This window comes from Schistocerca gregaria, chromosome X (assembly GCF_023897955.1).
Source record: "Schistocerca gregaria isolate iqSchGreg1 chromosome X, iqSchGreg1.2, whole genome shotgun sequence".
Taxonomy (NCBI): domain Eukaryota; kingdom Metazoa; phylum Arthropoda; class Insecta; order Orthoptera; family Acrididae; genus Schistocerca; species Schistocerca gregaria.
This window is the reverse complement of record NC_064931.1, coordinates 26,182,682-26,207,776: the sequence shown is the minus strand read 5'-3', so window position 1 is coordinate 26,207,776 and position 25,095 is coordinate 26,182,682. Positions and strand designations below refer to the sequence as shown.

Here is a 25,095-nt window from a genome sequence, read left to right as displayed (position 1 = left end):
TACTACTGCTATAATGGCAGGTTATCAGGACTTAAGTGAGTATGAAAGTGGGGTTACAGTTGGTGACCAAGTGATGGGACATAGCGTGTCCAAGGTAGTGATGAAGTGGGGATTTTCCCATACAATCATTTCACGAGCATACCGTGAATATCAGCAAGCCAATATAACATCAAATCTCCAACATCGCTGTGGGCAAAAAAAGACCCCGCAAGGTTGGGACCAACGATAACTGAAGAGTCGTTCAACATGATGGAAGTGCAAGCCTTCCACACGTTGCTGCTGATTTCAATGCTGGGCCATCAACAAGTGTCAGCATTTGAACAATTCAACGAAACATCATTGAACTGGGCTTTCAGACGCGAAGGTTCACTCATGTACCCTTGATGAGTGCACAACAGAAAGCTTTGCGCATCGTCTGGGCCTGTCTTGATGACTGGAAACATGTTGCCTGTTGAACGAGTCTCGTTTCAAATTGTATTGAGCGGATGGCTACGTACAGGTATGGGGACAACCTCATGAATCCATGGACCCTGCATGTCACCAGGGGACTGTTCAAGCTGGTGGAGACCCTGTCATCCCAACGGTGTGGGGCGTGTGCATTTTGAGTAATATGATACCATTGATACATCTAGATACGACTCCGACAGGTGACACATACATAAGCATCCAGTCTGATCACCTGCATCCACTCATGTCCCTTGTGCATTCTGACAGACTTGGGCAATTCCATCAGGATAATGTCACATCCCACACATCCAGAACTGCTACAGAGTGGCTCCAGGGACACTCTTCCGAGTTTAAACACTTCTGCTGGCCACTCAGCACCCCAGACACGAATATTATTGATTATGTCTGGGATGCCTTGCAACGTGCTGCTCAGAAGAGATCTTCACCCCCTTGTACTCTTAAGGATTTATGGAGAGCTGTGCAGGATTCATGGTGTTATTTCCCTCCACCATTACTTCAAACACTAGTAGAGTCCATCCCACGTCATGTTGCAGCACTTGTGCATGCTCATGGGAGTCCTACACTGTATTAGGCAGATGTATATTTCTATAGCTCTTCAGTGTAGCATCCGCAGTTGCAATGGAAATCATGCTCCAGAGGTGTATTTGTAAGAAGGTTCATATGTGTAGGAATCTTTCAGTGTATCTAATGGCCTTAGTTAGTTCGTTACACTCCTTCATCAGATCAATCTTCTTTAGGCTGTCCTCTCTATGAACACTTGCTTCATTCATTTTACTGTACTCTCTTCCCCAACTGATGTTTGCAACAAATGCCACCTGGCGGTTTAGAGGGCCAGGGAGTTCCGTAATTGTCCATGAGGGAGAGGGACAACAAGAAGCGAGTTCATGACCAGAAAACACAGAAAGTGAATGTTATCGAAATATTTGGAATTCTAATTCCAAACCACATATGGAATACAAATTGTCCAGATATTTATGATTGTAACTACTAACCACAAACACACTACACATTTCAAGAAAGTTCGCTGTAATTACTGATTTATTAATGAAACTGCTAGGCAAAAGTTTATATTTTTGAATAATTTTGTACTACAGACAACTGAACCCAAACCACCAGCATGGCAGCCATAAATTGTAACTGCTGTGCTACACTCGCTTTACCAAAGACACGACTAACATAACAACTACCCCAGGTACACATTTTTTGATTTGTGGCTGTAGCACAAAAAGCCAATAGCCAGGAAGTCATGACAGGTCCCTCTACAACATACCCAAGACTTTCAGCACCACTGATTAACAGGCCTGATGGTCCCCTTGCAAGCACTATAGGAAGACAAAAGGTGGGCAGTCATCCTCAAGATGTGTTGCTGAAGGCATAATCCAAAATTCAGTCTCTGCACAGTAAGTTGTGACAGACTGTGGTCAACTTTTCTTCCACAAAAGTTGTTGGAGGCACAGTCACATCTTTATGTCTACAGCATACTTATTTTCCCACAATCAATGCACACTGTTTACAGAGTGAAACTTTTGTCTCAATCACTGCATTACTGGTGCTTCAGCTCTTCATGAAGACAGTAACGAGTCATAAGAGGCATTGTGTGTAAAATCTGGAATTGTAAAGTATCATATATCGCACTGCATTCACACAAACCTAAAAAACATGTATATAATATATATCCCATGTATATAATGGATGGTTGTTGGGACTTATATCAAACTGACCTTTCTCCATTTATTCCAGTCTAAACTGGAAGAAGGAAGGAAGATTAGCATTTAACATCCTGTCGACAGTGTGGTCATTACCATCCAAGCACAAGCTCAGCTTACAGAAGGTCAGGAAGAAAATTCAGCCACGCACTTTTCAAAGGAACCATCCCATCATTTGCCTGGAGTGATTTTGGGAAGTCACAAAATATCTCAACCTGAATGGCCTGATGGGATTTGAACTGATGTTCTCTCGAATGCGAGTCCAGTATGCACTGAAGAGACAACTATTTGTATGTGTGTCAAATACGGGTGAACAGATATTAGATGAAAAACCACAAAGCTGAAAAATATAACATACCTTATTGGCATGCCACTGGATATGTTCATAATGAATGGACACTCTGCAACAACAAATTTAAATATTCTCAGTAAAATAACAAAACACAGAAGTAAATGTAACATATTCCTTCCTGTCAACTGACGTTTCAGCAGCCAAAGCCACAGACAACCAGTAAGTCTGGAACATATTATACAGCTATCAGCTAGTATGTTGTCTTTGCAGACATGGTTATTGCAGCATATGGCCTCTGGTAACAGCCACAGCTCATCTCTGTACAGCACCCCCTGCAATGAAAATATCAATATTAATAATGGAGCCACTTGGCACATACTTCCTCACCGGGTCTATGAACTGAGGTGTATACTTCAAATGAAACTATGCAAAGTACAATATGTCCAGAATATCTGTGTGTTTTACTCTTTTGTGCTATTTCTCCGAAGACGAAAAAAAGCAAACAAAGAAGTTATACATGTCTCGAGTTTTCATTTGCCTGTGTACTTTGTTTCCTTGTGAAGTTTAAGGTACAACTTTGTACTTATCACAAGGCACATACTTCACTATGTTGGACTGTACTTTTTCCAAGGTTTACTTCAATACTTCTGAACTCGCATTAAATATGCACATATGTGCAGAGAAAGATTGAACACATGGTACAGAAATAATAATAAAAAAAAAAAGTGCTATGGTAAGAACGGCATTATGCCTTAATGTGTTTACAAAAACAATAAGATCAGCTGGTAGTGTACTGTGCATGAAAGGCAAACAAAAACAAAGTTAAACTCACACTCAGGTCTAGTCTCTCAGAATTTCATTATAGTGTGCATTCCACTGCAGCACGAGTGTCTCATTATGGCTAATGAAACAACAAATTTCATATTAAATATTTTATGTAACTGACCTCCAAACTGTATTGAATAAAAGAATACAATAAAAGGTTAAAAAAGTATACTAATCTTTCCTGAAATCAAAATGCTCAAATACTGTGCACTATTACAAGAGTGAACCATCTTACAGTGTGTGTTCAATTCTTGCAGATTTAGTGGAAGGGTGAGTGCCAAAGCCTACTATACACCACCTGACTTAGTGCCAAATGTAGTCAAAAAAATGGTTCAAAGAACTACTTAAACCTAACTAACCTAAGGCCAACACACAACACCCAGCCATCGCAAGGCAGAGAAAATCCCCGACCCCGCCGGGAATCGAACCCGGGAAGCATGAACACTACCGCACGACCACGAGATGCGGGCCAAATGTAGTCATCACAAGTAGTACACACAATAGACACTGTTAACCACTGATCTCCAAATATAGTCCCTTAAGCATATTTTTATTTTATTTTTTTGTCATTTTACTCATATTATTATGTAGAACCAAACTGAGAAGTAAATCTCCATGGTCAAGGAACGAGTCACTACACAAAATCAACATCATAAAAGCTAGTAACAGACTAAATAAAACTTTCATGAATACTATGCAGACAAGCTGCTCAATATATACAGGCACCAACAGTATAACACTTGAAATTGCTTTACTTTTTTCAAGGAACTCCCCAGCAGAACAGGGGTAGTAATTCGGGGAGAAATTTTTCAGTTTTGACGCAAAAGTGCACAGATTATTGCTAAGATTTTTAATTCTTGTGGTTGCTTACAGAAAATGGATGTAGCAGAATACAACAACTTTCATCACACGTCAAGGAGATATGATCCAAATGCAGATAGCATTTCTGCTTAGTATTAGCTGAGTGAAAGCTGCTAAATCTTGAATAAGAACATATTGTTACCAAATGACATTAAAGAAAATATATACTGAGAGGTCAATGTTAGAATTCCCAGACTCCTGAATGGGGGTCAACAAGAGGTTCACATACTATTACCACATTCTACTCAAACTGCCCTGTCTCTGGGCCAAAAAATATCCATTGTAAAAGGAAAGATATACACACGACCCCCCCCTTCAAAAAAAAATTAATACCATGTCATAAGCAACTGAAAATAAGCAAAGTAGACTAATTTTTGCACTGTACTATGACTTGCTGCAGACATTGTTCCAATGGTAAATACAATTCAGTTTTGAACAAGATCCTGAAAATAAGCTTTATATGACAGCTTATCTATCTAAAAATCTACATATTTTGAGTGTTCAGACTCACCAAGCTTATGCCCAGTCTGTGTGACCAAAATATGTTTTAGTTGAATTGTGTAAACTGTAAAAACTCAGTCTTAATTTGTTTACACTTAATTTACTTTCTAGACTCCATAAACTTACGTCTTGAACTGCACTATGTGATACATTACCTAAGTTGCAACCGACATCCTTTACTACTAAGCCTATGTCAACAAATATTTTAGAATCATCCAATATACCAAAACACCTCTCATTTGTATACAGCAAACAGTAGTGGTCTTTGCACTGACCACTGGCGCATTGCTCAAAAGATGTGTCCTACATTGACAGGTATTATAATCCTGTGAACTGTTCTCCCGTTCCATGTTCTGTCTTTTCAAATCGTCATAAAAGTCATCCCACTCCGAGTAGCCATCACCCAAGAAGAAACTGGCAGTCGTCTCTGTAGGAATCAATTTTACTGCTGTGAGGACCAAAGCTCTCACATCTCAACCACCAACAGGAATACCCTCTCCTTTACTTCTCAGCAAGTTTTACCTTCTTATTGACATTTAGCATAAAGGCTACATTCAGTGAGGTATTTGTCAACATGTTGACTGCAGCAAACACAGTGATGGACGTTTCACTGCCAAGCCTGGCCAGCCCCACACACAGCATTAGACGCGTGTCTACTGTGACGACCAGCGGCCACAACGCAATACATGTGTTAGCACATTTGGAAATATAAGTCAACCCAGAAGGTAACTAATGTCCATGTGCTTATAATCTGATAATGTATTTGTTAAGTATTAATGTAACTACACAGTTATGAGTAAATACACAAACTAGTTTTAATACTTTTTTATCTTTTAGATCACTGAATGGCAATCACAGAGCAAACTGCAGTGCTGAACTGCCTACACCTTTTGTCTCGCCTTTACACTGCCCATCACAGAAATTTATTGGACCAGGTTTCCCTGCAAGTAACTAGATCCATTCACCAATGCTTCACATATTCACATTCTAACAAATCTATAGAACTGGATAAAGCAACTACAAGATCTCGGATCCTAAACAAAAAGTGTGAAAGTGTGGAGACAAGCCAGTATCAAATATTCTGTGATCAGACCACGCATCACTTATGCCTCAATTATCTTAATTCAAATTTGAGATCTATTCTACTGCTGCACTTCAAATGCAGCAGCATCCTCTGAACTGTTGTGGTACCTTTCAACAATGAAAAACTAACAGTTTGTGTATTAGGATTCACTGGCACAATTTAAGCAGCCACCATCAGGTATGGGAGATTACAGCATCTGAAGATCAAGAACTTATAGCACATCTCTGCAGACTCTACGAAATAAGCAAGCTCCTTTACCACAATTACACAATACACACAAAACGACATGGGGGTTCGACTTGTCGCCCTGTAGGGCAATAGGCTGGTCATGAAAAATTTAGTAACGTATGTTGATAAAGGCACATTTTAATTTTAGTGTACCAGCCAACTACTAATTATTCTGCTGTTGCAGCATGCTCAGATCCATTCATCAAATTAAATAGAAGTAACAAAGTACATTTGTGTGTGTTCTGCTGTTCATTTCTATATTAGCACTAGCAAGCATTGCAGATATTAGCAGGAAAAGGATTTACAATGTAAATCTCAGGATATTTCAAGAATACTTTGAAAAGTAGTTGTTTTCTATTATCAATTGAAAGAGTAAATGAAAATTTAAGAAGAGTAAAAGATTTATGTTGTTTTATGTTGTAAATTTTTCAAACCTGTTTGCACATACACACTGTACTGTAAGTTTTATACCAGCAGGCTAAAGTATATCATACCTACTGATAAAGGTAATACATGTGAAAGCAAGAGAAATGCAACTTGTACATGACTTCATTGATGACAGTTAACACATTGACTGCCACACTGATTGATGTTTCATCACCAGGTTCAGCCATCATGTGCGTGACTCTGCTGCAGCCGGCAGTGGCCTCATAGAGGTCAACTTTGCTAATATGCTTTCTTCACTGCAAGTGGATTCATTTAACCACACTAATACAGGGCATTAACTGCACTTTACTAGAGTATGCTTTCCTGAACTTACCAAAAAACTTCACACCAGCAAAGGAAGCTAAAAGTTACCCAGCATTGTTTTTTATCCAACACTGTCCCAGCTTACAAGGCACCCAAACTCATTTCTCAAGCATTCCTAAATATAAATAGCTCTGCACTGACCTTACATCACAGATTCAGTTCAATGTAAGCTATACTCGCAAACAAAAAATGAGAAACAGCTGTCAACTTTCTCAAGGAGGCAAACCATACATTGACTCATTCAGCTAAGCTGAGAATGCAAATTCCCACTTCCTTAAAATCATGACATGATTAGTTCAACTTTCATTATGACTGCTGTACACCTTCCATTGTTACCTTTATAGGCCACTTCCGCATAATTATTTTCTTGGATGTGAATTCATAATTTATTTTAACTATAAATCAATAGTTCTACTTTTGCAGCAGTAGGAGAAATGTTAGAGTTAAATTTACTAGTTCTATCTTTACTAGAAAAGACTGCTCCACTACAATAGTTTACACTACATATATGGCAGACTTCTTTGACTGCCTGTAAGACATCAAAATTTTACTGTCTCCAACAAGAAATTTATTTCAGACCTCTCAAAACAACTGATAGCAAAATACCAAGCAACTACCATTTTTTACCATTACAGAAATTTCTGCTACACCCGTGCACAAGATCCCAGGTGCTTTTAAGCATTTTAAACAACTTCAGCCAGCCTTGCCTTCAATATGTTTTTTTTAGGAATACAAATACTGCAAATAAGACATGTGAAAGTACATAAACATCTGGTTTACACACAGTGAATTTATAAACCGACGGTCTCAATAACAAAGTTTTGTTTAATCCACCACCAACTCTGATGAACATTTGAAGAAAATGCTCTTAAATTCTTTACATTTCCAGAAGAAATGCTTACAAGGCAATGTCCTGAATATTTGTACAGTTACATATTTCACTCTTACAATCAAAGTTCAACTTTTCATATAAAAAGGCATCTAACTGACACACTGAACTTCCTATGTGGATTCATTTACTTTAGCTTTGCTGCTAACAGTTACTATATAGAACCTATTTGGAAAGATACAGTTTTCTCCTCCATAATGCCAAAAACAATGCTACACATAAATGTCAAACTAAGTCAATAAGAAAAAATCCTCTAATCTGTGTAGACTGCTAGAGAACTCTCAGTAGTTCAGTGGCAAATAGCCTATATAGACTGTTCAGAGTAATGTCTATATAGTCTCAGCTTTAATGTGATACACACCAGGTACTGACCTCATGAATTGACTCAAGGATAACAGGATAATTTTGTATTTATTGCAGATAACTTCATAAGTACTGTATAACCATATGCCATATTACATCATGTGGGATTTCCACAAATGGCCACTGTGCTTTCCATAGACACTTTCAGCAATTTCCATTGCTAAGAGCTGATATTGACATCATTGCCAACAAACTGTCAATGCATCAAGAATTACACAAACTACAAAATTCTAAAAGTAAGGAAAGAATTCGAACCAGCATTGTGATCCAATCTATATCTTCAATGAAGTGTGTTCCTTGTATTAATTTTTAGACCTGCAACAATTAGGTCAACCAATTTTGTAGATAAGCTATATACAAAATTTCCATTTTTTTTTAACACTGCAGCAGATTTAAATTTACCATTCCATATGGATCAACCATGACATTACACCACAAAAAGACACCTTTATGCACTAGTAAAATAGTAAAAGACTGGCTTCCTTCCAAATTTTATTTTGCTGCATATTTATAACAATGTAAGTGTGGTTAATCTCGCCAGCGATGACCACACACAGGATTACAACATTTGTAGAAAGTAGTCATAGGCTCATCTGCTGATCTTGTTTGAATCTGCATGAAATAAGCTCTTGGATTAGAACATTTAGGACAACGTTCCTCAGTAGAATCTACGTTTTCCCAAGCTGCAGCTCCTCCAAGTACATCATCAACTTCCTACAAATAGAAAAGATTAATGCACAGCAAACTTTTGTTTTAAAATTCACAGGGATAATAAAACATGTTATGGAGAAACATGTACTAGATTAAGTTTCTCAAGAAATTATCACCTATGGCAAAACTTAAGTGTCACTTTAGCTAAATTAAACTGCCATATAACACTATGCATGAATAAATGTACACCTGCAGTCTCTACTTTGTCAGTGTTTAATGAACAAATGTTTTCCGATTAATTTTTGTTCAGAAGTTAGACATTACTTTCTAATTCAAAAATAATCATAAATAAATGTAATAATAAACTATCAGCATAGGAGAGTGAGCACTAAAATTTTCTTTTTAGCATTGTCAGAGTGAATGGCAACAAAAAGATAGGAGTAGGTAACTGTGTAACAAGATAGAGAGCCACGCTAAAATTGCTCTGTATGTAACAGAAGAATAGTACTGGAGAAAGAAAGCGAGATAGGAATCTGTATCCAGCTGTTAAAAATAAGTGGAAGTGAGGTGGCACAATGGTAAAGACACTGCACACTTAAATCCCAGTCTAGTTGTGCTGACTCTCTCTGTAAACCATTTAAAGTAAATTCTGACCTGACTCCCTTGCAAAAGAAACAGCAAATTTTCTTTCCCATGCTAACATTTGTTCAGAGTCTACAGACAAATGGGAATTGAGCGTTAAATCCTAGTCTTCCAAAATTTGCGATACTCAAAGGAATTTGTACTCAACACTTGGCAAAAATATTACTAGCAGCGCACCACAGATCAATAATGCACACTATTGAGAGACCAGTAAGGTTTAGACGACTGTTTCAGCTGCAAATAATACCGCTATCTTCAAATAACTGACGTGTTTATGTTTTCAATACTGGTACAGCCGACAACCGTCATCACCAAACAGCATTACACACACACGGGCGCGCGCGAGAGAGGTGTGTGTGTGTGTGTGTGTGTTCTAAATACCGCTCTACAAAATAAATTCGCGGTAGTGCTGCTCTCAACCCAGCTCTCCCTCCTCACTCCCTTTTCCACGGCATGTCCGACGATGCCAATCTTCCCCATTTTCGTAATTGCCCTGCCGAAGTAGAAGAAAAGCTTTAGGGCAGGTAACAGTTATGATAACTGAAGAGAATGTTCTTACTGCAGCTGGGTAACACGTTCCCCATTCAAATGGACAAGTAATCCTAAAATCACTGCACATATGTTATACTGAACGCAACAGAAATCTGTATATTTTCAGTACTGCTCAATATTTCCATCTATATAGGTCACACTGGATGCTTTTACCAACCACATACATACACGCAGTTTGTCGTATCTATACTTCAGACTGACGATAAACGAGTACTACAAGAAATTCAGGAGAAAAGACTTGGCAGTGAGACACTAGAACTAAATAAGAACACAGCAAATAATTCTAAATAAAGTAAAAGTAACTGAACCTTTAGTTTTGGATGTACGCGATTAGATATACGATATATTATATCGTAGGAGTACGGACATGTTGCACAACAAAATCTATATGACTGTATACCGTCCTGCACCACAAGAGCATTAGCACAGTTTGGGCAGAACAGTAACATTCTACCGAATCCACTAACAAAAGGTGTGTCCAGTACTTCTTCTAACAACAGAATGCGGAATCACCGCATATGTCACTGACGTTACAGTAAAAAGGACACCAACAGAAATCGTTACTTCTCACTTACCCTGCAGCCGACGCATGCTCAACCTCCTGACACATGCAACCAGAGTTGCTACACCAGTCAAAGTTGTCAGACACAGGACGCACCAATGTACTTATTTAAATACGCAGGAAAATGAAACACTATTCATCATTGCCAAACGAACGCTTCTCGCATTCATGATGTTTTACAATATTATCCCGTTTTCCCCTTTCATTACAGTAATTTTATTTGAGAGCGAGAAAGTAATCATTAAATAAGCATTTACGTAAAAACTATACACCGATCTACAGACTGCATATTTCTACCAGTTGTCAACAGCTCAGACGGGCATTTTCATTCCATTTTACTGAGAACTTCACATTTGATCATAGGCCATACAGCATTTCAATTGTTTTCACATCCGAAATGAATCCATTGTACATAGTACGTTTAGCTACTCTAGCGACTTTTTTTTTCTTTATTGTAATTTTAAAACCTGTACAACAGGCAGGCTGTCAGCAGCGTTCTATGCTGCTCTTCAGCCAGAGGAGACAAGATGAGAAAAAACAGAAAGATTACACATAGGTTACAGAACGGTGGGCAAGAAAACAGTTGACACAGAAAGGCAAACACGGAGCCGTTCACACTTGACGATAGTCCACACTTAAAACTGGTGACACGACGCACAAACACGGAAGACGGCGATGGCATAGGTGAACGATGGAGTTCGACGGTGAACACTGAACACTAAACACGACGGCACACACGAGACACTGATGGCGATGATCTCCGGCGCGCGAAAGTCCACGTAACGTGTGCGAGTCCGGGGACCTGCCAAAAGGGGAAGAAGGGTGGAGAGGGGAGAACAAAGACGCCAATGGCTGAGGACATGGGAGGAGGAGTAGAGGGACAGGGGAGGGGAAGCCCAGGGGAGGAGTGGGGAGAAAGGGAGGAGGGAGGGGGGATGCCCAAAGGAACAGAGACAGGAAGAGGGAAGGAGGATCGAAGTTGGTAGGAGGGGTATATGGAGGGAAGGAGGACATCATCAGGGAGGGGGAGCTGGCGGAAGCCACCTTGGGAGAGGGTAAGGATGGTAGAGAGATGGAGACCAGGTGGGACGTGGGAATACAGGCGCGGCAGCGGGCGGGGGGGGGGGGGGGGAGGGGAGAGGATGGGCGAGACAAGTGGGTGAGGAGGATCGAGTTTGCGTGAGGTGTACTGGATCCGTAGCCTCTCAAGGAAAAGGAGGAGGTGGGGGAATGGAATGAGATCATACAGGATCCGCGTGGGGGAGGGGAGACGGATGCGATAGGCGAGGCGGAGAGCATGGCGTTCAAGGATTTGGAGGGATTTGTAACAGGTAGCTGGGGCAGAGATCCAGGCCGGATGGGCGTAACAAAGGATAGGGCGGATGAGGGATTTATAGGTGTGGAGTATGGTGGAGGGGTCTAGACACCATGTATGACCGGAAAGGAGCTTGAGGAGTTGGAGACGGAAGCGTGCCTTGGCTTGGATTGTCCAGAGATGTGGGGCCCAGGAGAGTCGACGGTCGAGGGTGACGCCAAGGTACTTGAGGGTGGGGGTGAGGGCGATAGGACGGCCATAGACGGTGAGATAGAAATCAAGGAGGCGGAAGGAAGGGGTGGTTTTGCCTACAATGATCGCCTGGGTTTTGGAGGGATTGACCTTGAGCAACCACTGGTTTCACCAAGCGGTGAACCGGTCAAGATGGGATTGGAGAAGGTGTTGGGAGTGCTGCAGGGTGGGGGCAAGGGCAAGGAAGGCGGTGTCATCGGCAAACTGGAGAAGGTGGATGGGGGGTGACGACGGCGGCATGTCCGCCGTATACAAAAGGTACAGAAGGGGGGAGAGTACGGAGCCTTGGGGCACACCAGTGGAGGGAAAAAAGGTGTAGGAATCTGTGTTATGGATGGTGACGTAGGAAGGACGGCGGGAGAGAAAGGAGCCGATCAGACGGACGTAATTAATGGGAAGGGCGAAGGTTTGGAGCTTGAAGAGGAGACCGGAATGCCATACACGGTCATAAGCACGTCCGAGGTCCAGGGAGAGGAAGATTGCAGAGCGACGGGAATTAAGCTGTTCAGAAAGGAGATGAGTGAGGTGAAGGAGAAGGTCATCAGAAGAGAAGGATGGCCGAAAGCTACACTGGGTGATGGGAAGGAAGCGGTGCTGGCGGAGATGCTGGTGGATGTGGTGGGTGAGGATAGATTCCAGGACCTTGCTGAAGACCGAGGTAAGGCTGATGGGACGGTAGGAGGAGACAGCAGATGGCGGTTTACCAGGTTTAAGGAACATCAGGATACATGAGGTTTTCCACAGGTCGGGGTAGTAACCGGTGGACAAGACTACATTGTAGAGCCTGGCCAGGGTGGAGAGGAAGGAGACAGGAGCTTCGCGAAGGTGACGGTAGGTGACGCGATCGTGACCAGGAGCGGTGTTGCGTTTGGTGCGGAGTGTAGCAATGAGATCCCGTGTAGTGATAGCGTCATTGAGTTCTGTGTGTGCAATGTTGTCCAAGTACTGGAAACCAGGCGCTAGGGGAGGGACAGAGGTGTCAGTTCGATCGCGGACATCCGGGAAGAGGGAGTAATCGAACTGGGGATCGTCGGGGATGGAAAAGACATCGGAGAGGTAGGAGGCAAAGTGATTGGCCTTACTAAGGGTGTCAGGGAATGGGTGATCATCATGGAGGAGAGGATAGTAGGGGGAGGGTTTAGTTCCGGTAAGGCGACGGAAGGCTGACCAGCACTTGGACGAGTTGATAGGTAGGGTGGCATTCAAATGGGTGCATGTCTGTCGCCAGTCCCGGCGTTTCTTGACCGCGAGCAAATTACGAATGTGTCACTGGAGTTGCCGGTGGCGTCGGAGTGTGTCCGGGTCACGCGTGTGGAGGAAGGCACGGTAGAGACGACGGAATTCACGGAGGAGGAGGACGGCCTGTGGAGGTAAGGTAGGACGGTGGGGGTGGATGGAGACAGTAGGGACGTGGGCCTCCACGGCCTCAGACAAGGTCTGCTGGAGAAAGAAGGCGGCATGGGATACATCGTCAGGGTGGCGGTAGGTGAAGGGTGGCTATCGACCTGGGTGGAGAGGGTATCCCGGTAGGCATTCCAGTTGGCACGGGAATAGTCGTGGATATACTTTGGGGGAGGGTCATTACGAGGGTTTGGGCGGGGGCGACGACCTTCGGAAATGGTGAGGAGGACAGGGAGATGGTCGCTACCAACAGGTTCCAGGAGATCCACCGCTATGCGGCCAAGGAGGTTAGGGAAGGAAAGGATAACATCGGGAGTGGAGTCGGATTCGGGACGGGTGTGCTGGGGGATGGGGATGAGGTCCCCTTGAAGGGAGGAAAGGAACGACTATGGATGTTGAGGTCGGCGGCGATCACGTAGGAGGAGAAGGTATGGTCAATGTGGGAGAGGAAGTCGAAGGGAATAGGGAAGTTAGGGCGGACAAAGATGGTGGCGCAGGTGACGGTAAGGCCAGGGAAGAAGAGACTAAGGATCAGGTGTTCGGTGGGATCGGGAAGGAGAGGTTGGAGCCGTACTGTTATCTGACGGTGGTGACCAATGGCAACTCCGCCACACGCAATCGGGAGGGGATTATCAGAGCGGTGAAGGAGGTAGGGCGACGTGTGGACGGTGTGGTGGGGTTGGAGGAAAGTTTCATTGAGGAGGAAGGCATCCACGTGGTGGGTGGCAAGGGTGTGCAGGAAGAGGTTCTTGTTGGCAGGAAGGGAGCGGATGTTGTTGAAAAGGATATGGTGCTGTTGCGCCACGACAGGGATTTAGACAAGGGTGTCAAGATGGGAGAAGGTGAAATGGGCCTGGTTGTTGAAGTAGGTGGCATACATTTTCAAGTGGAAAATGGAACGGGCGGCGAGGGAGACCTGTTGAAGGGTGTGAGGGCGCTGGAAAGGGTGGACGTTTTGTAAGACAATGGTGAGGAACCTGATGATGTCCTCAGCGGGGGGGGGGGGGGGGGGGGGGCGAAGGGAATTGCCAGGAGGGGTGGGAGCGTCCAGAGGACGGACAGGTACAGTGAGTTCAGGAGAGGTCGGAGGGGGTCGGGCTTTACACTTTTGGGAGTTCTAGCGACTTTTGTCGTTACTTATTTTATATACGTAATCCATTAGTCCCGACCGGATAGTCGCTCGCGATAGCACGCAACTTCCGAGATAAGCGAACATGCGTCGGCACCGAATCGAATACAATCGGCAGATTAACGACGACTCGACCAGGAGGGTATCTACTAACATTGCTAAATCCTGAATAACATCCATATCCCTCAAAGACGCAGTATAAGGCCAGAAAGAAGAAGAGCCTTGATTGTTTAATTTTACTTCGACATACAATATACCCTTCTTAATGCTAGACAGTAAAACTCCTGTTTTCGTTTACTACCAATACATTTTCAATAAAACACCCAGCCTTGAAATATATGGCCTCGCTGTGCTGTTCAAGATGTAAAGTATACGCAAAAATATCGGCATTGTGTGACTACATTACATAAATTATATTCCATGGATCCCACAGAGGAAATACGACAGGATACGGACATAAGTAGAGATCTACATTTTATTTACATTTTACGGTATGTGAAATAAAAGAGCATGTATTATAAAAGCTAAAAACATATGCAGAAACCACAGAGTAGATATATCTCTGGAATGAGCATTAGGGTGCGGAGAACACATGTGTTGTCACCAGTGATCTCCATACTACTTAGTATGGAGATCACTGGTTGTCACCACACATCGCAGGCCTGATCACGTGATCTTCGGACCGCCATAGGCAGTGATGGGCCAGTTGGGGTTATCGCCAAACCGAGTTGAAAGTTTGCATAAACCGAGTTCAAACCAGGTTGGGACGAAAAAAACAGCTGAGATAACATTCTACGACATCTCTGTTTCACTTTTGAGCAGATCACGATTCATCTCAGTTAACCCAACGAAGTTTGGAGGTTTTCCAGTCGATGATTGTATATAATGTTCGTGCAAACATTGGTGACACTTGGCGCGGTGGCTGCTGGGAATGACTGTAAATGAGGAATGCCACCAGTCAGAGAGCCGAGTGTCAACTTTCTTTGCGCGTGTAGTATGTTAGTCACGAGCGTGATGGATACTGTATAGGGCGCAATTTTTCGTCTTTCGGCTTGAAACATTGTAGACAGACATGTGATAACGTTTTGTTTGTGCACATTAATGAAGGTACAGACATCTGACTGGGATAAACTAGGGTTCGGTCGATTCGAAAGCGGTGGTGTGCTCCGAACTAGAGTGAAACAAATCATAGCTCAGCGCCGCCAGCTGTACAACGCGTTCAACTCGAGTTAGTAAGAATCCAACCCAAGTGAGCCCGTTTCATAAATCAAGTTGACCCTAAGCTCCTTCAAACCAATCTGGCAGGAAAAGCTAAATTAACATTGGACGTCGTTTGCCACATTTATGTCTGATCGGGTTGTGACTTCTCTTAACACGCTGAGTTGGCAGAAAAAATACTTCTTGTGTTCATTTCTCTTGTTAGTGTCTGCGCAGTTCGCACGGCTTTTTAATTGCAATTTTGTTTCTTATATGAAATCTGCTATTAAACTGAAAACCCTTTCATGTTCCCTGACATCAAATATCTTAGGCGAAAGCAATATGTTCCATCTAATGTAATTTATTTCTTACAAGCTATACACCCTATATCATTATAATTTGTCTAACATATCAGTCAATTTATTCCTTGAGGCAGTTCATAACAAGCAATTTTGTAGCCAAATGCTCTACCACAAACACGAATGGCTACTGCACTTTAACACAAAAATTCAAGTCATAATAGTTATGTCCCTTTCCACAATGAATATAACCTCTGCGCATAAAAGGCAATGTCCCAATTGACACTCTCTCTCTCTCTCTCTCTCTCTCTCTCTCTCTCTCTCTCTCTCTCTCTCGCACACACACACACACACACACACACACACACACACACATCATCGCCAGGCCCAAACCAATAACGACAGAAACTTGAAATTTGCAGAGGATGTTGATCTTATAGTATAGATATGGTTTAATAGGGCAGTTTTTGAGATTCTACTCCTAAGGGGCTGAGACAGGGGATGAAAGGCTTTTGGAAAACTTGTCGCTATTAAGATTATTTTAAAGTTAGGCTGTGTTTCAGAATTTTTTTTTAATTCAGCCCCTATGGGGGTGAAATAGTGGGTGAAAGTTTCTTTGAAAACTAATTTTATTATTATGAGCTACTAAAGCATTTTAAGGCTAGATCTAAGCAAATTAGTAATTGACTTCTCGGATAGAAACAAAAAATACTTGTTCCAATGCTTTTGGAAATTCAACCCCTAAGGGAGCGTTTCATGAAATATTTCATTATGAAAGCATTTTTAAAGCTAAATCTACTTCTTCATTAGAAATAAAAGATAGGTCTTTCACTGTTTTTGGAAACTGAACACGTGTGGGAGTGGAATAAGGTTATAAAAATACTTTATTATGCAATCATTTCTGAAGACTTTTTTGAAGATAAATCTATGAAAAAATGTATTGGGTTTCCCTGTTACATACAAAACAATATACACTTTATAGTTTTTGGATACTCAACTCATAAAGGGGTGAAATAAGAGGTTGCAATGTTGTATGAAAAATTTCATTGCGGAGGGAATTTTAAAGCTGTATCCATGACAACAGATATTTGGCTTCTCAGTAACAAATGAAAAAATTCGTATTTCACTGTATCTGGAAATTCAGCGCCTAAGAGAGTGGAATAGGACCGACTCATCACCACTCAGCCCAAATCACTAAGGGTAAGAACTTTAAATTTGGAGATGGTCTGTATATTACAGTGTCGCCATCGTTTAAGAAGGAATTATTTTAAATTACACTCCTAAGAAGATGAAATAAGGGATGAAAGGCTTTTAGTAAATCTGTTGCTATTACGGGAGTTTTGAACCTAGAACTCCGAAATTTGGTATAAAGTTTCTCAGTCAGAAGTGAAAAGTATGTGTATCAGCATTTTTGGAAATTCAACCAGTAAGGGGGAATGAATTTTTTTTAAAAAAAATATAACATTACATTAAATATTTTTAGAGTTAAGTCTATGAAAACTGGTATTTCATTCCTCAGTCAGATGTAAAGAAACGTGTACACTCTTGGAAATTGAAATAATAACACCGTGAATTCATTGTCCCAGGAAGGGGAAACTTTATTGACACATTCCTGGGGTCAGATACATCACATGATCACACTGACAGAACCACAGGCACATAGACACAGGCAACAGAGCATGCACAATGTCGGCACTAGTACAGTGTATATCCACCTTTCGCAGCAATGCAGGCTGCTATTCTCCCATGGAGACGATCGTAGAGATGCTGGATGTAGTCCTGTGGAATGGCTTGCCATGCCATTTCCACCTGGCGCCTCAGTTGGACCAGCGTTCGTTCTGGACGTGCAGACTGCGTGAGACGACGCTTCATCCAGTCCCAAACATGCTCAATGGGGGACAGATCCGGAGATCTTGCTGGCCAGGGTAGTTGACTTACACCTTCTAGAGCACGTTGAGTGGCACGGGATACATGCGGACGTGCATTGTCCTGTTGGAACAGCAAGTTCCCTTGCCGGTCTAGGAATGGTAGAACGATGGGTTCGATGACGGTCTGGATGTACCGTGCACTATTCAGTGTCCCCTCGACGATCACTAGAGGTGTACGGCCAGTGTAGGAGATTGCTCCCCACACCATGATGCCGGGTGTTGGCCCTGTGTGCCTCGGTCGTATGCAGTCCTGATTGTGGCGCTCACCTGCACGGCGCCAAACACGCATATGACCATCATTGGCACCAGGGCACAAGCGACTATCATCGCTGAAGACGACACGTCTCCATTCGTCCCTCCATTCACGCCTGTCGCGACACCACTGGAGGCGGGCTGCACGATGTTGGGGCGTGAGCGGAAGACGGCCTAACGGTGTGCGGGACCGTAGCCCAGCTTCATGGAGACGGTTGCGAATGGTCCTCGCCGATACCCCAGGAGCAACAGTGTCCCTAATTTGCTGGGAAGTGGCGGTGTGGTCCCCTACGGCACTGTGTAGGATCCTACGGTCTTGGCGTGCATCCGTGCGTCGCTGCGGTCTGGTCCCAGGTCGACGGGCACGTGCACCTTCCGCCGACCACTGGCGACAACATCGATGTACTGTGGAGACCTCACGCCCCACGTGTTGAGCAATTCGGCGGTACGTCCACCCGGCCTCCCGCATGCCCACTATACGCCCTCGCTCAAAGTCCGTCAACTGCACATATGGTTCACGTCCACGTTGTCGCGGCATGCTACCAGTGTTAAAGACTGCGATGGAGCTCCGTATGCCACGGCAAACTGGTTGACACTGACGGCGGCGGTGCACAAATGCTGCGCAGCTAGCGCCATTCGACGGCCAACACCGCGGTTCCTGGTGTGTCCGCTGTGCCGTGTGTGTGATCATTGCTTGTACAGCCCTCTCGCAGTGTCCGGAGCAAGTATGGTGGGTCTGACACACCGGTGTCAATGTGTTCTTTTTTCCATTTCCAGGAGTGTATTAGGGGATGAAGTTTCTATGGAAATACCACCATGAGAACACAAAAGGCATGATTAACATAAAGCTTGGGCTCCAGCAACCAGAATCGCTTTTTTGTCAGAAGTACATTTGGCAAAGGCCAAGCTTCTATGACCTTATTTTGCATGACAATTTTAGAAGGTGTAATAATTCGTGAACAACATAAAAATTAGATTAATGAAAAAATAAAAAGCTATTCCGACCATATAGACTACATGAGCGACACAGCAGGCAGTAACCTAGTATTCAATATTTTCAGGTTCAGGACCTTACTTTTACATTACTACTCCTTTAAAAAGTATGTTGTTAATATAAATCAACAACAATTTAACGAATTGAATTTATTTAACAATGTTAAAGTTTGACATAAAGTACAACATCCTCTGGGAATGCATATTATGAAAAATGCGTTGGCATTGCTAAGGTTAATGAATGCCACACTACAGGCTGAAATATGAACACAGTTATGAGACACTTTGTATTAGTGTAAGATTTAGATGGCGTTCAGACGATCTTAACGTTTTGAAAATAACACTTACCAAATACTTCACGTATTTTGGCCAAATAGATTTTAATTGGATATTGCATTTTTAGAGATCACAGTGAGTGACATCCTATTCTGTATGCAGACTCAACTTGGGTTCCGTCGCCGAGACAGCAGTGAACTCCAACCTCACACGAAACCATCATTGATAGCAGTGGCTGCCGGGCACCACATGAACACAGCTCCAATCAGCAACAATTTAACTCTGGTTGACTTGAAATCCCTTCAACCTGAGTTAAACTGGTTTGGTAACTCGAGTTGACCAACCTCTAGCTGTAGGTTTGTCCATAAAGTGCTCTGTACATATCGAATGCCATTTTGTCACTAGTACAGACAGATACTCTTCATAGGTGCAGCGGATTTGGCACAGACGTTTCGTAAATATCATAACAATATGTATTTGGCACCTGGAATTAACTGGTTTGAAGAGAAATGAAGGAAAAAAGGAGCTGAAACTGTAAAGAGCTTCTTTGTGACAAGTGTCACAACTCAGAAGCACGCAGTTTTTGTTATCTGGGTCAGACCCGAAATTTTTCGGTGTTACTTGTCACTTAATCATATTACCAAGACTGACGTAGTAAACGTTTGCTGTGGTAGTAGTGGAAAACGTTTTGATGACAAGCCATTGCCTTTGAAATTGCCTGAATAACTGCCTAATTTGGCACGTGACAGCAATTATAGCACCTACTTCATCGATTTTTTCAAGTTTTTGTGGGTTTATTTTCCTCTTTCTTGTAGGCTAACACACAGTTTTAATTACTGGTAACACTTTGACGTACATCAGGAGTGGGAAGAGCTGCCCGCGTAGTTGCCCACAGCACCATGAGCCTCGAGGGCAATGTTGAGCAGCTGTGAGGGCACGTAGTGTGGGTAGTAGAAATGTGTGATGTGGCTGGCCACTTGGGTATGCACGGGGGACAACCACACCACTGTGAGAGCGCTTTCCACACACCACTGAGTATGGACAAGCCAACGTACGTAGTGCAGGTGGAACACACATACACCCGAGGTCGTTTCACTCGTATGTGGTGTCCGTGAAATCGGCACAGGTACATGGTTATCGGGAGGCCAGTCACATATGGCACAACATACGTGTGTGGGAGATAAGTGTAAAATGTGCTTACCCAAAGTGTGTGTATCTTGTGCCATGCGTCAGTTGGCCATGTATGTATGAAACACAGTTTCGAACCATTGTGACACGTTCTGCTTTCATGGCCACAAATAGGATACAGGTGCAAAGGATTAAGAAAAAGACACATTAGCACTGTAAATTTTACTTTATATCTCAATATCTGGCGTAAAAATTACTGGTCATTAGGCGCACTTCACCAGTTAAATGATCATCAGTAAGACTACTCCTAAGCTTGGATTTCGTCAGTTTCATTATGGAGAAAACACTTTTGCAGAAGTATGTTGTTCCAGAAAACTATACACATGAGCAGCTATTTTAGATAACGATGGATACTGTTCACATGGGAAATACGAGATTATATGTAGAAACTTTCCAAGGTTTCTACAGTGCGAAACTTCTCGTTCAGCACAGGATTGCGTTGAAAGTCAGTGAGTTCCAATTGAATCTGAGAAGGCACATTTTCAACGTAAACTGCAAAAGGAGCCGCCAAAAGGCTGAAATCGTATTCCAGTCGATTTAAATCACCAAGTCTACTATCAAAAATGCCTTCTAGATACTGTTGTACCGTCACAAACCCATCAAAATGTTCTTTGAACCTCTCCCGTTACAACTGTTTTCACTAACAACTAGTGCAAGGCTCGGGAAGTGTACACACGACATTTCTGACTGCTGCTTTGCCCACAAAAGCAGTTTTCTCTTGAATGCCAAAATAGTGTAAAACACTTCGCTAATTACCTTATTTATACCTTGCAAAGCTACATTCAAGCTATTCAGATGCTTGGTTACGTCAGTTAAAAACGCAAAGTCTAAAATCCACTGTGGGTCGTCCAATTCTTTCACCGGTTTTCCTTTTGAATGCATGAAGAATGCAATATCTACACGTAAATTTAAAAAAAAAATCCTTCTAAAACAACACCTTGACTCAACCAGCGTAATTCACAAAAATATGGAACATCGCCATATTCACACTCGAGATCTCCCAGGAACGATATGAATTGTCTGTGTCCCAAACCGTGCGATCTTAGAATGTTAACTGTTTTTATAACCACGTCCATGAAGCCAACTACTTTGGCACATTTTGATACCAAATGAACATAGTGGAGAACGTAATTTATTGTTAACAGTTCCTGCTGGACACCGAGGGCTTCCAACTTTTTTCACATCAAAGCAACGATATCTGACTTATGACCAATCATTACAGGATCTGTTTCAATCGATGAAAGTTTTTCCCAAAATAGCTCGTATTTCTCTATTATATGTTCTAAGCATGCCATTCTTGTGTAATGCATTGGCACTAAATTGAGGAGTTCTTCAATCACATTATACTGAGTATCAGCTGCTCACAAAAAGACTGCAAGTCGAGCATCAACACATACATTGTTACTTTCATCCAACGCTAATGGAAAGAAATCTTTGATTCTGTTTCGCAACTGAGCATCCACATCATGTGCCATTTATTCAATGCGCCTGCAAACCATTGTCCACGAAAGAGGAACGGTTTCATAAACAGGACACTTGCTCGCCTCAAAATTTTTATAGCAGCGACAAAACATTCTTTCACAAATTCTCCATTGCCGAAGAGCCATGCTCTTTCTGCTATTTTAAGAGCTACATGATAGCTTACTGTCATCGCTGGATCGTTGTGGATGATGAGGTTTTCGTCCTGTAAATACATACAGGAGAAGGCAAAAGTGATGGAAAATGCACATAATATATTATTAATAACAGTAATAATGTTACTCAATGTCATAATCATCTGTAAGTATTATATGTACGTCTTTCTCGTTTTTCTGCTTCAGTTCGATAAGTTCGGTCTTTCTTTCTTCGTTATTCAAACCAGCTATATCCTTCTCATGAAGCAGTTGATAATGTCGCTTCACATTGTACTTCTTCCGTGAACACAATGTTACTTTGCAATTTAAACACTGAGTTCCGCTTTGTGTTCCAACAAAAAAGTACTCTTCTTCCCACAGTGGATTAACAAGTATATGTTCAAAGGACTTTCATTTCAACGATTTTAACTCCTCCTCAGCCATTTTCCACCCACTAGTTCTGTTTTATCACAAACACCGAATGCGATGCCTACACAGTCGACAGAAATGACGGGAAGTAAACGGATCGAGTAGCTATGCGCGGTGCAGTGACGTCCGTGGCTAGGCGCGTAGATGGTGGGGGAACTGCTGGCTGGCGGAGTGGGGGAGAGCTGTGGGCACACCTTGCAGGCATCGAAACGGTATTTGCCCAACCCTGACGTATACAGGGTGGTCCATTGATAATGACCGGGCCAAATATCTCACGAAATACGCACCAAACAAAAAACTACAAAGAACGAAACTCGTCTAGCTTGAAGGGGGAAACCAGATGGCGCTATGGTTGGCCCACTAGATGACGCTGCCATAGGTCAAACGTGTATCAACTGCGTTTTTTTTAATAGGAACCCCTATTTTTTTATTACACATTCGTGTAGTACATAAAGAAATATGAATGTTTTAGTTGGACCACTTTTTTCGCTTTGTGATAGATGGCGCTGTAATACTCACAAACACATGGCTCACAATTTTAGACGAACAGCTGGTAACAGGTAGGTTTTTTAAATTAAAATACAGAACGTAGGTGCGTTTGAACATTTTATTTCGGTTGTTCCAATGTGATACATGTACCTTTGTGAACTTATCATTTATGAGAACACATGCTGTTACCTGTAAATACCACACTCATGCAATAAATGCTCAAATTGATGTCTGTCAACCTCAATGCATTTGGCAATACGTGTAACGACATTCCTCTCAACAGCGAGTAGATCGCCTTCCGTAAAGTTCGCACATGCATTGACAATGCGCTGGCGCATGTAGTCAGGCGTTGTCGGTGAATCACGATAGAAAATATCCGTTAACTTTACCGAGCGAGGTGGCACAGTGGCTAGCACACTGGACTCGTATGCGGGAGGATGACTGTTCAATCCCGCGCCCGGCCATCCTGATTTATGTTTTCCGTTATTTCCCTAAATTGCTCCATACAAATGCTGGGATGGTTCCTTTGAAAGGGTATGGCCGGCTTCCTTTCCCATCCTTCCCTAATCCGATGAGACCGATGACCTCGCAGTTTGGTCTCTTCCCCCCCAACAATCCTATCCTTCAACTCTCCCCACAGAAAGAAATTCTGGGACGTCAGATCTGGTGAACGTGTAAGCCGTGCTTCTACAAACAATCCACCTGTGATGAAATATGCTATTCAATACCACTTAACTACACGTAAGCTATGTGCCGGACATGCATCATGTTGGAAGTACATCGCCATTCTGTCATGCAGTGAAACATCTTGTAGTAACATCAGTTGAACATTACGTAGGAAATAAGCATACATTGCACCATTTAGTTTGCCATCGATAAAATGGGCGCCAATTATCCTTCCTCCCATAATGCCTCACCATCCATTAACCCGCCAAGGTCCCTGATGTTCCACTTTTCGCAGCCATCGTGGATTTTCCGTTGCCCAATAGTGCATATTATTCCGGTTTACGTTACCGCTGCTGGTGAATAGATCGCGTTCAAAATATCTGCGACTGTCCCGTAACTTCTCTTGTGCCCAGTGGCAGAAATGTACACGACGTTGAAAGTCGTCGCCATGCAATTCCTTGTGTATAGAAATATGGTACGGGTGCAATCGATGTTGATGTAGCATTCTCAACACCGACATTTTTGAGATTCCCGATTCTCGCGCAATTTTTCAGCTATTGATGTGCGGACTAGCCGCGACAGCAGCTAAAACACCTACTCTGGCATCATCATTTGTTGCAGGTCGTGGTTGACGTTTCGCATGTGGCTGAACACTTCCTGTTTCCTTAAAAAATATAACTACCCGGCGAATGTCCGGATACTTGGATGAAGTCGTCTAGGATACCAAGCAGCATACATAGCACACGCCCATTGAGCATTTTGATGACAATAGCCATACAACACGGTATCGACCTTTTCCGCAATTGGTAAACAGTCCACTTTAACACGGGTAGTGTATCACGTGATACCATGTACTTATACGTTTGTGACTATTACAGCGTCATCTATCACAAAGCAAAAAAAGTAGTCCAAGAAAAACATTCATATTTACATACATACTACATGAATATGTAATAAAAAATTGGGGTTCCTACTTAAAAAAAAAACGTAGTTGATTTTCGATTGACCTATGGCAGCGCCATCTAGTGGGCCAATCATAGCGCCATCTGGTTTCACCCTTCAAGCTAGACGAGTTTCGTTCTTTGTAGTTTATCGTTTGATGCTTACTTCGTGAGATATTTGGCCCGGTCACTACCAATGGACCACTCTGTATGTTTAACACATTTGCCTCACTCTACTTTACAGACTAAGTAAGAAGTGAATAAAAAATCCGATCGCTGGTTAAATGCACTACAAGGCCACATATGTCCCATGTTGCACTCTCCTCTCAACGCTACACGACGACCCCCCCCCC

General features: G+C 42.6%; 1 protein-coding gene across 1 annotated transcript; it reads right to left on the bottom strand.

Moving 5' to 3' along the window:
* Positions 1-7,158: 7,158 nt before the first annotated feature.
* On the bottom strand, positions 7,159-10,381 carry LOC126297700 (DNA-directed RNA polymerase III subunit RPC10). The gene is made up of 2 exons (XM_049988823.1): positions 10,121-10,381; positions 7,159-8,681 (listed from the first exon to the last, which is right to left on the bottom strand). Exons 1-2 carry the CDS (start codon positions 10,259-10,261, stop codon positions 8,496-8,498), a joined length of 327 nt encoding a protein of 108 aa, XP_049844780.1. The 5' UTR covers positions 10,262-10,381; the 3' UTR covers positions 7,159-8,495.
* Between the last annotated feature and the right edge of the window lie 14,714 nt (positions 10,382-25,095).